General features: G+C 52.4%; 1 protein-coding gene across 1 annotated transcript in view; it reads left to right on the top strand.

Moving 5' to 3' along the window:
* The first annotated feature begins 2080 nt into the window (after nt 1-2080).
* Nucleotides 2081-12553, top strand: part of LOC147663089 (beta-microseminoprotein-like) — a 173145-nt gene continuing 162672 nt past the window's right edge. The window contains exon 1 of the mRNA XM_086950685.1: nt 2081-2218. Within this exon, the coding sequence (XP_086806811.1) occupies nt 2216-2218 (3 nt within the window). The 5' untranslated portion in view covers nt 2081-2215. The remainder of the gene's footprint in view (nt 2219-12553) is intronic.

Below are 12553 nucleotides of genomic sequence, written 5' to 3'. Positions count from 1 at the left end.
GGCCTGGAGATAAATTTAACGAAAACTAAATTTATGATCTTCAACCCTCCTAGGATGAACGGCCAAAACCCGCTTTTGGGCGGTACTCCCTTGGAGAGAGTGAAGACTTTAGAATAGGCATTACCCTATCAGAACATCTGGAATGGGATACCCAGTTAGCAAAGGCAGCGCTAAAGTTAACCCAAGTGGCAGGGGGGATACAGAAAATGCACAGAGTGTGTGAGTTTAAGCCAGCTGCCCCTGTCATTGAAATTTATAAACTACAGGCTAGGGCGGCCACGATGTATGGGGCGGAACTTTGGGGGCACAAAAAGTCTATTAACCTCATGAAGGTAGAGCATACATTCATGAGGAACATGTTGGGACTTCCAGTTAGTACCCCACTAGTGCCACTCAGTATGGATCTAGGGCTTTTGCCAATTGAGAAGGAAGTGGCATTAGGTCCACTTACGTCCACTTATGTACTGGAGAAGATTATGGTCAGTCCCTGAACTAGCGTCCTATAGAAACGAATTTAGGGAGGTTTGGCCTACTATCAGATGTAAGAAAATACTGTGGTTAAAACATATTAAGGTAATCAGCAGCAGGATTGGACTGCCCGAGCTCTGGGAAACACCAGATGTTGCATGCCCAGTAATAACTAGGGTCGACATGGTTCGCCTCTATAGGCATCACAATCTATTGTCTCTTCATGAGAATCCCACAGTTGAAAGATTGACAATTGATTTTCTCAGAGTCAAAGAAGACTACAGAAAGTAAGAATTCTTAGACTTGATTTACCCTGCAACAGCGAGGAAATTATACATGCAATTCAGGATGGGCAGTCTTCCTCCCATGTCGTTTACTAGCTAATGGGACAGTAAAAATAACACTGAGTGTCCAGCATGTAAACACAATTTTGAAAATGAAACTCATGTCTTCTTTATCTGTCCGGGCTATTGTGCTGCTCACAAACATTGGGTATTACCTGTTTGTAGAAACCTAGGTTTTAGACATTGCTCCCAAGCTCTTAGAGTCCTGAAGTACGACACCAACCCCCCTATTGTTTTTGCTGTTTCTTGTTTTGGCATAAACGGAGGAGTTTTAAAAAAAATAATCGCCTACTGTGGTGAAATTGATTTCTGTTTCTATATTTCCAGCTAAAGGGAAAGTAATGAGTGGCATAACAATTGGTTAGCTGGTGTATTAGCACAAAACGTAACTAGCATTATTGATAACTTTATTATATTTGAACTTGATTTTATGATGGGTTTAGTAATGTATAGTTTTACCTTTGCTTATAATGTACATATATGAATGTCTTTGTATTGTCTAATGTTATTTATTAATTTTACTGTCTGCTTGCATGCATCTTACCCTGTACTTTTATGGTCCGCTGTGACCGAAATAAAGTTATCGACGGACTAGTGATTTGCCGAGAATCATAGGTTGTTGTGCCAACGCTGGGATTAGACCTCCCCATGCCATAAAAACAAAAGAGTATTCTTTCATATAGAACTTGTGCTTCTCATATAATGCACTTAAATGCCTCAGATTGTGTTGTCGTTATAGAAAACTTCAAAAATGTGCCCTTACACACTCACATATGAGTCAAACTGCTAAAACTTGCAGCACAAAAAAGTGTTATTATTCACATAGACGAAACCTAATGCGTTTACCAATGCTTGTTATTGGCATTCACCCTCTGAATTCCAGTACCACTATACTGTTCCAGCTGCCTCGGTCTTTTTTGGGAGGTGGGGTGGGGGGGATTATTATGAGCTGCCCTGGCACTCAAATGCTCCCCTCCACCGATCGCCCCCTCATCCCCCTCCACTTCTGGTATGAGCAGCAAGAGACCAGTTTCTCGGGAACTTAACTGAGAACAAGACTTGCACAACACATACATACTTCTGTTACATTTCCAGAGCACTTCATCTCAGTTTTTCTCTTGTAGCACATATTTGGTTTCACAACCCCAGACTACGTCAGTTGATCGTGTCCATGTGTGCAGACCCACAAATCCCACGGGGAAAGATTAGTGCTGGCAAAGCTCAAATAACACATAGTTTCTGCTTTCCCCGCAAACACTCATCAATCTTGTGTTGTTTTAGCTACATAACTCAAGGGATTGCTAAAAAAAACGCCGAGCCTGTATAAATCACTGCCCATAAGCAACAGAGGAGCACTTCGGCTAAAACAGTTCTAACTCTGGAAGAAACTGTTTGTCTCGATCATGGTGAGTCACATTTAAATCTTTTTTCTCGCTAATTAAAAGTAGATCTGTGACCTTAATGAGATTTTACTAAGGCTCTATTAGTACCATGTTAAATATAAACCATGTTAAATATAGTACCAGCATGTTATGTTACTCGTTTTTGTTTTTGTGCCCCTAAATGCGGCAGCGAAAATCATTGGTTATTCTCTGTCTACAGAGGCAGAATTCAAGCATTGACAAAATAGGATTTCCAGCTGCAATTAAAGAGCAAAATAAGGCATCCTTAAGTTAGGTAATAAGGAGTAAGAAGCACATTAGTGCACATTTTTACAACATCCCAGTTTGCACATTCGGCATAAGTGTTCTGTAATGTACTTACGTTTCAATGACTTTGCTTGGGAATGTTTTGTGTATGCAGATATCTGATAGGAAAGGCCCTCTCTTTAATAGCCTTAATAAGCTGTGGTAGAATATAATGAATACATGAGTATTTTTTTAAAACAGCGCAGTGAGAAAAGCCATTTAAGAAAAATAAGAAAGACAACCAGAATGAGATGACTCAGTCACAAACTCATAAGCCATTTCAGTGGCATTTAAAGTAGGCTACTACTAGCTGGAAGGAGAAGCAAAAATATTCCTTGTTATGAAACTTGTAGGTTACAAAACACGCCCTTTTCTAGGTCTAGACGGATTTAGCTAACTGGCTTAAGTTTGCATGCCATTCATAATGTATTTCAGCTCACAGCACACAGAGAGGAGGGGACTGGGTCAGCCACCTTCATTATTACTGTTTTCTTCACAGTCAGTTGCATTTTCTCATTAACCCAGCCATTATTTGTCTAGGTTGTCAGCAAGCGAGAGACATGGGGTTTTGCATGCTTAGTGTCAGCTTTCACCCGGAGAAGAGACAGGCACCAAGAGGCAAACGAATGCTCTAATGTGATGCTTGTTGCCCACCCAACTCTGGGCCCCATTGCTGAGGGACATGTTTACTGCAATGACTGGTGCTGTCCCACCATGAGCTGGCCTGTGTCTTTTGTTTGTAATTCAGGCTTCTTCTCTGTCCACACGTCTTTGTTATCATTTCACCTCAGCTCACATTGGTCTAGGAACAACTACTATCTCACAATCGCCAGTACATAAGTAATACCTTCCTCATCATTACCTGCACCTCCAGTAGTACTACTCTTACAACCAAACATCACCATTATCATGATTACCCTTACCACCACTACTTCCATTGCACAACCACTACCACCATTGCCACACCACCACCACTATGACTGCAGAGTGCAGAGTGAGTGTGCAGAGTAGTGAGTGCAGAGTGCAGAGTAGTGAGTGCAGAGTGAGATTAGCGAGTGCAGAGTAGTGAGTGCAGAGTAGTGAGTGCAGAGTAGTGAGTGCACAGTGTGAGTGCTGAGTAGTGAGTGCAGAGTGCATAGTAGTGAGTGTGCAGAGTAGTGAGTGCAGAGTAGTGAGTGTGCAGACTAGTGAGTGCAGAGTGTGAGTGCAGAGTGCAGAGTGTGACTGCAGAGTGCAGAGTGAGTGTGCAGAGTAGTGAGTGCAGAGTAGTGAGTGCAGAGTAGTGAGTGCAGCGTGCAGAGTGGTGAGTGCAGAGTAGTGAGTGTGCAGATTAGTGAGTGCAGAGTGTGAGTTCAGAGTGCATAGTGCAGTCTGCAGAGTGCAGAGTGCAGTGTGCAGAGTAGTGAGTGCAGAGTAGTGAGTGCAGAGTGAGTGTGCAGAGTAGTGAGTGCAGAGTAGTGAGTGCAGAGTGCAGAGTTGTGAGTGCAGAGTTGTGAGTGCAGAGTAGGGAGTGCAGAGTTGTGAGTGCAGAGTTGTGAGTGCAGAGTGCAGAGTTGTGAGTAGTGAGTGCAGAGTGTGAGTGCAGAGTAGTGAGTGCAGAGTAGTGAGTGCACAGTGTAGTGACTACAGAGTAGTGAGTGCAGCGTGCATAGTAGTGAGTGTGCAGAGTAGTGAGTGCAGAGTAGTGAGTGTGCAGACTAGTGAGTGCAGAGTGTGACTGCAGAGTGCAGAGTGAGTGTGCAGAGTAGTGAGTGCAGAGTAGTGAGTGCACAGTGTGAGTGCAGAGTAGTGAGTGCAGAGTAGTGAGTGTGCAGACTAGTGAGTGCAGAGTGTGAGTGCAGAGTGTGAGTGCAGAGTGCAGAGTGCAGTGTGCAGAGAGTAGGGTAGTGCAGAGTGAGTGTGCAGAGTAGTGAGTGCAGAGTGAGTGTGCAGAGTAGTGAGTGCAGAGTGAGTGTGCAGAGTAGTGAGTGCAGAGTAGTGAGTGCAAAGTGTAGAGTAGTGAGTGCCGAGTGCAGACATAGTGAGTGTAGAGTAGTGAGTGCAGAGTAGTGAGTGCAGAGTAGTGAGTGTAGAGTGCAGAGTAGTGAGTGCAGAGTAGTGAGTGTGCAGACTAGTGAGGGCAGAGTGTGAGTGCAGAGTGTGAGTGCAGAGTAGTGAGTGCAGAGTGCATAGTAGCGAGTGTGCAGAGTAGTGAGTGCAGAGTAGTGAGTGTGCAGACTAGTGAGTGCAGAGTGTGAGTGCAGAGTGCAGAGTGTGAGTGCAGAGTGCAGTGTGCAGAGTAGTGGGTGCAGAGTGAGTGTGCAAAGTAGTGAGTGCAGAGTGAGTGTGCAGAGTAGTGAGTGCAGAGTGAGTGTGCAGAGTAGTGAGTGCAGAGTAGTGAGTGCAAAGTGCAGAGTAGTGAGTGCAGAGTAGTGAGTGCAGAGTAGTGAGTGCAGAGTAGTGAGTGCAGAGTAGTGAGTGCAGAGTGCAGAGTGCAGTGTGCAGTGTGCAGAGTAGTGAGTGCAGAGTGAGTGTGCAGAGTAGTGAGTGCAGAGTGAGTGTGCAGAGTAATGAGTGTGCAGAGTAGTGAGTGCAGAGTAGTGAGTGCAAAGTGCAGAGTAGTGAGTGCAGAGTGCAGAGTAGTGAGTGCAGAGTAGTGAGTGCAGAGTGTGATTGCAGAGTGTAGTGTGCACAGTAGCGAGTGCAGAGTGAGTGTGCAGAGTAGTGCTTGCAAAGTGAGTGTGCAGAGTAGTGAGTGCAGAGAGAGTGTGCAGAGTAGTGAGTGCAGAGTAGTGAGTGCAGAGTGCAGAGTAGTGAGTGCAGAGTGCAGAGTAGTGAGTGCAGAGTAGTGAGTGCAGAGTAGTGAGTGCAGAGTAGTGAGTGCAGAGTATTGAATGCAGAGTTGTGAGTGCAGAGCGCAGAGTTGTGAGTAGTGAGTGCAGAGTAGTGAGTGCAGAGTAGTGAGTGCAGAGTAGTGACTGCAGAGTAGTGAGTGCAGAGTAGTGAGTGCAGAGTGCAGAGTAGTTAAGTGTAGAGTAGTGAGTGTTCAGACTAGTGAGTGCAGTGTGTGAGTGCAGAGTGAGTGTGCAGAGTAGTGAGTGCAGAGTGTGAGTGCAGAGTAGTGATTGCAGAGTAGTGAGTGCAGAGTAGTGAGTGCAGAGAAGTGAGTGCAGTGTGCATAGTGCAGAGTGTGAGTGCAGAGTTTGATTGCAGAGTGCAGAGTGTGAGTGCACAGTGCAGAGTGTGAGTGCAGAGGGCAGAGTGTGAGTGCAGAGTGCAGAGTGTGAGTGAAGAGTGTGAGTGCAGAGTGCGGAGTGTGAGTGCAGAGTGTGAGTGCAGAGTGTGAGTGCAGAGTGTGAGTGCAGAGTGAGTGTGCAGAGTGCAGAGTTGTGAGTGCAGAGTGAGTGTGCAGAGTGCAGAGTGTGAGTGCAGAGTGCAGAGTGTGAGTGCAGAGTGTGAGTGCAGAGTGCAGAGTGTGAGTGCAGAGTGTGAGTGCAGAGTGTGAGTGCAGAGTGAGTGTGCAGAGTTGTGAGTGCAGAGTTGTGAGTGCAGAGTGTGAGTGCAGAGTGTGAGTGCAGAGTGTGAGTGCAGAGTGAGTGTGCAGAGTGCAGAGTTGTGAGTGAGTGTGCAGAGTGCAGAGTGTGAGTGCAGAGTGCAGAGTGTGAGTGCAGAGTGTGAGTGCAGAGTCCAGAGTGTGAGTGCAGAGTGTGAGTGCATGTTAGACGGACCGGGAAGGTCGGCCGAGGTTACGGGGAGAGGTCTCCGGGGAGAGCCGCCTCCAACGACTGTACAGACAAGTAACTTCCCCCCCACAGACGGACACCACACAAGACTGAAGGTTAACGAGACTTTATATGCAATTCTTAGGTTACGATGGTAATATACAAGGAGGTCTGGACTCAGGGGTCCCCTCGATTCAAGTCTTTGGCTGAGGAAAGGGGTAGCGGGACAGTCTTAATTACCAATGAGTACGAAGTAGCTCTCAATCCTCGAGCTCGGCGTTGAGATGATCGGGCCGTGGAGGAGCCAAGCAGGTCCCGAGATGGATGAAGGAAAGGTGACGGTTACAACGGTCCGCGGCCACGCCAGCAGGTCCCGACGACGATGAAGACTGTAGGTTACGACGGCTGTGGCAGCGCCAACAGGCAGGATGATGGTGCACAGGGCAGAGCTACGGCAGCGCCAGTAGTCCGTCCAGGATGAGTTCCTCTTTACGTCTCTCGACTCCAAGATACAACTGCCTTCCTGCTCTGGAGCTGCCCCAGTTATAGGGCTGGCGTGCTTTGATGTCCGGACCCTCGCACTTGGAGGTCGGGAGGTCCGGGATGAGGGAGTCCAGACACCCAGCAGGGGGGTGGAGCCAGCGCCCGGGGAGGTGATGGGCGAGCGGCACTTGGCGGGGGAGAGCCATCGGCACCTCTTCCTCCCATTGACTTGCCAAGTAGCCCGCTCACCTCCTGGGTGGAGGGTGGTGCCGGAATGTCTGAGGCCGGGCTAGGCCCAGGGTTGAGGTCGATCGGGGGCCAGGCGGCCTCGTGATGAAGTGTCCAAGATGGCGGCCCAGGCTGGGCGCGTGGGCCGGCAGTGGATCGGGCCCACGAGGTCGATATGTTTGAAGGCAGGGGTCCCTGAGGGGACGGAAGACGTGCAATGGTGGTGTGTGGTACTTGCGTGACCGGGCTCGGGCCTGGTCGAGCCGGGGGAGAGCGGCCCTTCACGTGGCCTGTCCAACATGCGTCCCCCCCAGCTGAAGGCGGGGAGAGCTACCCATCCTCTTGGGGACTCTCCTCGTCGAGGCGGAAAAACCGGGACAGGCCATCCGCGTTGGCGTGATCTGGCCCGGGCCGGTGTTCGACTGTGAAGTCCATACCTTGCAGGGAGATGGACCAGCGTAGCAACTTTGGGTTTTCCCCCCGCATATGCATCAGCCACTGCAGGGGTCGGTGGTCGGTCTGCACCCGAAAGTGGGTGCCAAAAAGGTAGGGCCGGAGCTTCTTGAGGGCCCATACCACCGCGAAGGCTTCCCTCTCTATGGTGCTCCAGCGTTGCTCCCGTGGTAGGAGTCTCCGGCTGATGAAGGCCACCGGTTGATCGAGGCCTTCGGTGTTCACTTGAGACAGGACCGCCCCAATGCCCTGGTCGGAGGCGTCCGTCTGGACGATGAACTCCCGGCTGTAATCGGGGGCCTGGAGCACAGGGGCGGAACACATGGCGGCCTTCAACTGTTCGAATGCCGTTTGACACTCTGAGGTCCAGTTCACTTTCTTGGGCTGATTCTTTGACGTGAGTTCTGTGAGGGGCCCCACTATGGTACCATAGTCTTTTACGAACCTTCGGTAATAGCCCGTGAGGCCCAGGAAGGCTCGTACCTCGGTTTGGGTGATAGGGGGCTGCCAGTTCTGGATGGCGGCAATTTTCAGTTGTAGAGGGGCCACTAGGCCGCTTCCCACCTGGTGTCCGAGGTAGGTCACAGACCCTTGTCCAATTTGACACTTGCTGGCCTTGATCGTGAGGCCAGCTCGCTGAAGGGCTTGCAGCACTGCTCGGAGGTGGTGAAGGTGCTCGGTCCAATGGTGGCTGTACACAGCGATGTCGTCGAGGTAGGCGGCGCTGAACCCTTCGAGCCCCGCCAGGACCTGATTGACGAGCCGTTGGAAAGTCGCTGGGGCATTCTTCATGCCGAAGGGCATGACCGTAAAATGGTAGTGGCCATCGGGGGTGGAGAAGGCAGAACGTTCTTGTGCTCGGGGGGTGAGGCCGATCTGCCAATAACCTGCTGTCAGGTCGAAGATGCTGAGGAAGCGGGCAGCTCCCATTCGGTCGACCAGTTCATCCGCCCGGGGGATGGGGTGTGCGTCTGTTTTGGTGACTTCATTCAGGCCCCGGTAGTCGACGCAGAACCGGAGTTCTGGTGTGGCTCCGGGGGCGGCTGCTTTGGGGACCAGTACGACCGGGCTGGCCCATGGACTGTCTGAGGGCTCGATGACCCCGAGCGTGAGCATCTTGGCCACTTCCGCCTGGATGCAGGCCCGTACCCGATCAGGTACGCGGTAGGCCCGGTGGCGGATAGGAGAGCTGTCGCCGGTGTCCACATCGTGCACACACCAGGAAGTGACACCTGGGGTGAGGGAGAACAGACTGGCGAACTGTGACAGGAGGGCTTGGCACTCTTGGCGTTGTTCTCTGGTGAGGGTCTCCGAGAGTCGGACCCCATCCACGGAACCGTCCTGCTCCTGGGTCCGCAGGAGGTCAGGGAGAGGCTCGGAGTCGTCTTCAACCCCATTGTCTGTGGCCATCAGTAGGCTGAGTTCTGTTCGGGCAAAGTGGGGTTTCAGTCTGTTGGTGTGGAGAACTCGGAGTGGGTTCCGGGAGGACTCCATATCGATCAGATAGGTGGCAGGGCCCTTGCGCTCGATTACCTTGAAGGGCCCCGTCCATTTGTCTTGGAGAGCGCATGGCTCCGTGGGGGACATTACCCATACCTGTTGTCCCGTTTCGAATTCAATGGATGAGGCGTTCTGGTCATACCATTTTTTCATGTCCTCTTGACTGGCCTCTAGGTTGGCTTTTGCTAGATCTCTGAACCGCCGGGACTGGTTGCGGAGGGCGAGGAGGTACCGGAAGACATCCGGAGGGTTCTTGGCCGGAGGCATCTCCCAGCCTTCCTTAATCAGGCTGAGCGGCCCCCGCACTGGGTGCCCGTATAGCAGTTCAAATGGGCTGAAGCCTAGGGATTTCTGTGGGACCTCTCGGTAGGCGAAGAGGAGGCACGGTAGCAGCACATCCCACTGGCGACGGAGGGGCTCTTCCAATCCCCCGATCATCCCTTTTAGCGTGCGGTTGAACCGCTCAACAAGTCCGTTCCCTTGGGGGTGATAAGGGGTCGTGAATCGGTAGGTGACCCCACACTGTTGCCAGAGGGATTTCATGTATTTAGAGATAAAGTTCGTGCCTCTGTCGCTGACGACTTCTCGGGGGAACCCTACACGGGAGAAGATCCCCATCAGGGCCCGGCCGACCACTGGGGCTGTCACGGTCCGGAGAGGAACAGCCTCAGGGTAGCGGGTGGCGTGGTCCACTAGCACCAGGATGAAGCGATGGCCTTGTTCTGTACGCGGGTCCAGGGGTCCCACAATGTCTATCCCGACCCTCTCAAATGGGGTCGTGACTACTGGAAAAGGTTGCAAGGGGGCCTTTAGTTTGCGGCCGCTCTTCCCACTGGCTTGGCACGTGGGGCAGGATCGGCAATGCTGGTGCACATCGTTTCTCATTTTGGGCCAGAAGAAGTGGGTCACTAGGCGACTGTAGGTTTTATCTTGTCCCAGGTGCCCTGCCAGGGGGACATCGTGGGCCAGGTTTAGCAGAAAGTCTCTAAAGCGGAGGGGCACTACAAGTACTCGGTTGGCCCCCAGCTCGGCGATTCTTTGCTCGCTGTACAACAGATCACTGTCCCAGTAGACCCAATGAGTTCCGGAGGTATCCCCTGCGCTTTGGGCGAGCGCTTGTTGGCGAAGTCCCTCTAGGGAGGGGCAGGTCTTCTGTTCCTGGCGAAATTGTTCTTGGGTGGGCCCCCCCTCTTGGGCCCACTGGTCAAGGTTAGCGAGGTCGGAAGGTTGAGCAGGTTCGAGGGGGGTGTCATGGTCGGAGGTCTCGGCTGGGGCGACCGGAGGCGGTGGCGCCGGCCATTCTGGTTCTTCCGGGTGATGGTTGGCACGGGTGGCCATGGACCGGGTGGTGACGCACGCCCAGTCCGGGACGCCTAACATCCCCAAGTGTTCTTTTCGCTCCACGGCTGCCCACGGGGAGCTCTCTAGGTCATTTCCGAGGAGGCAGTCCACGGGGGCGTCGTCTCGGACCGTCACCTTCAACATGCCGGAGACCCCTCCCCACTCAAAGGGGACGCAGGCCATCCGACACAGACTTTCCGAGTTGTCGGCTGATCGCACAGGGCAGAGAATGTTCGGTAGATATTGTTCTGGGGTCACCAGGTGACAGCGGACGGCTGTCACACTGGCCCCGGTGTCCCGAAGGGCTTCGGCCCGTTGTCCATTGATGCTCACCCATTGGCTGTACTTCCGGGTGTTAGCGGGTAGGGGGACCCGCGGGACCATGTCTCTTCCCCCTAAGCACGCGAGAGTCATGGCGGCTGGCTCCCACTCCTGATACTCTTGCTCGCCTGTTTCTTGTTCCTCGGAGATCTGTTCTTCCCCTAGTGCCGCGGCGGCCACTTGGCGGGGTTTTGGACTCTGATACTGCGGGCAGCTTGGGTCGTTTGCATAGTGGCCGACTCGTTGGCATCGGTGGCACGTGACATTGGCTCTGTACCCAGGTCGCGCCGGGGTGCTGCCCCGGTTGGCCGGGGGGGTGGTGCTGGTAGCGGGGGCGGCCGGAGTGTTGTCTCTTCCTCGTCCTTGGCCCCCTCCTCCTCCTCTGGGTCGGTAGTGACTATTGTTGTTCCTGCTCTGCTCGTAGGACCCATTCCGGCCCACTCTGGTGATCTCCCACCGGTCAGCTTCGGCTGCGAGCTGCCGGGGATCGGTTAACTTGCTGTCGAGGAGGTGTTGGCGTAGTTCAATGAAGCAATTGTTGGACAGATGCTCCCATACCATCAGATTGAACAGCTGCTCGTAGGTCGTGACGTTGTTTCCTTTGATCCAGCCTTCGAAAGCTCGGCTAAAGTACGTGACATAGTCCACCCAAGTTGTACCCGGGATGCGTGTGCAGTCTCGGAACCTCTGACGGTACATCTCGGGCGTGAGGCCATAGCGGGTGAGGAGGGCCGCTTTCATATGGTCGTAGGAGGACATCTGGTGATCTGGGAGCTGTAACAGGGTATCGCGGCCCTCATTGAGGAATCTGCCCCATAGGCCGGCTCCCCAATCGCTTCTATCGATCCGGTGTGCCGTCATAGCGATTTCATAGGCCTTAAACCATTGCTGGATGTCGTCTTCTCGGAAATATTCTCGGACCACATCCTTGGGGATGTGTACCTTTTTCTCCGTGGTCCCTGGGGTGGGGGGTCTCTCGGGCACCCCTAACTCTTTGTTCTGTTTGCGCAGGTTGATCTCGGCTAGGTTCCGTTCGTGCTCGTACGCCAGTTTCTTTTCCTCGAGCTCCCTTTGTCTCTGTTTCTCCTCTCTTTCTTCTCGGAGACGTAGGTGCTCTAAGTTGATTTTTTGTTCGGCCAATTTGAGTTCTACGTCCATCTTGAGTCGGGCCATTTCTAGCTCGTGTAGTCGGTTTTTTTCTCTTTCTTGGATTTCGTCTTGCGAGAGACCGGTTCTTTGCCCTTCAGGGGCCGTGCTGGTTTTGTTTGCGGTGCTTTGCTCAGGGGCTTCGGCATCCCTGGTCTCTGCCCAAGACTCTAGGGCATGCTTAAAATCGTCCTTGGTGCTTAGTCCGGTGGTAGCGATACCTAGTTCGATGCAGAACTGCTTTAGTTCACGATGACTGTATTCCTCTAGTTTTTCCCTTTGGAACTTCTCAGTTGATCCGCTTTCTTTAGTTGTCATTGTGGTTCGTTGTGGGGTGAGCTACTCTCTGTACGTTATGCGGTGATTCGGATCCCGTCGCTGGCCACCAATGTTAGACGGACCGGGAAGGTCGGCCGAGGTTACGGGGAGAGGTCTCCGGGGAGAGCCGCCTCCAACGACTGTACAGACAAGTAACTTCCCCCCCACAGACGGACACCACACAAGACTGAAGGTTAACGAGACTTTATATGCAATTCTTAGGTTACGATGGTAATATACAAGGAGGTCTGGACTCAGGGGTCCCCTCGATTCAAGTCTTTGGCTGAGGAAAGGGGTAGCGGGACAGTCTTAATTACCAATGAGTACGAAGTAGCTCTCAATCCTCGAGCTCGGCGTTGAGATGATCGGGCCGTGGAGGAGCCAAGCAGGTCCCGAGATGGATGAAGGAAAGGTGACGGTTACAACGGTCCGCGGCCACGCCAGCAGGTCCCGACGACGATGAAGACTGTAGGTTACGACGGCTGTGGCAGCGCCAACAGGCAGGATGATGGTGCACAGGGCAGAGCTACGGCAGCGCCAGTAGTCCGTCCAGGATGAGTTC

Source organism: Lissotriton vulgaris, unplaced genomic scaffold (genome assembly GCF_964263255.1).
Source record: "Lissotriton vulgaris unplaced genomic scaffold, aLisVul1.2 SCAFFOLD_783, whole genome shotgun sequence".
Taxonomy (NCBI): Eukaryota; Metazoa; Chordata; class Amphibia; order Caudata; family Salamandridae; genus Lissotriton; species Lissotriton vulgaris.
Note: the sequence above shows the minus strand (reverse complement) of the source record. Positions and strands in the feature narration are given on the sequence as shown.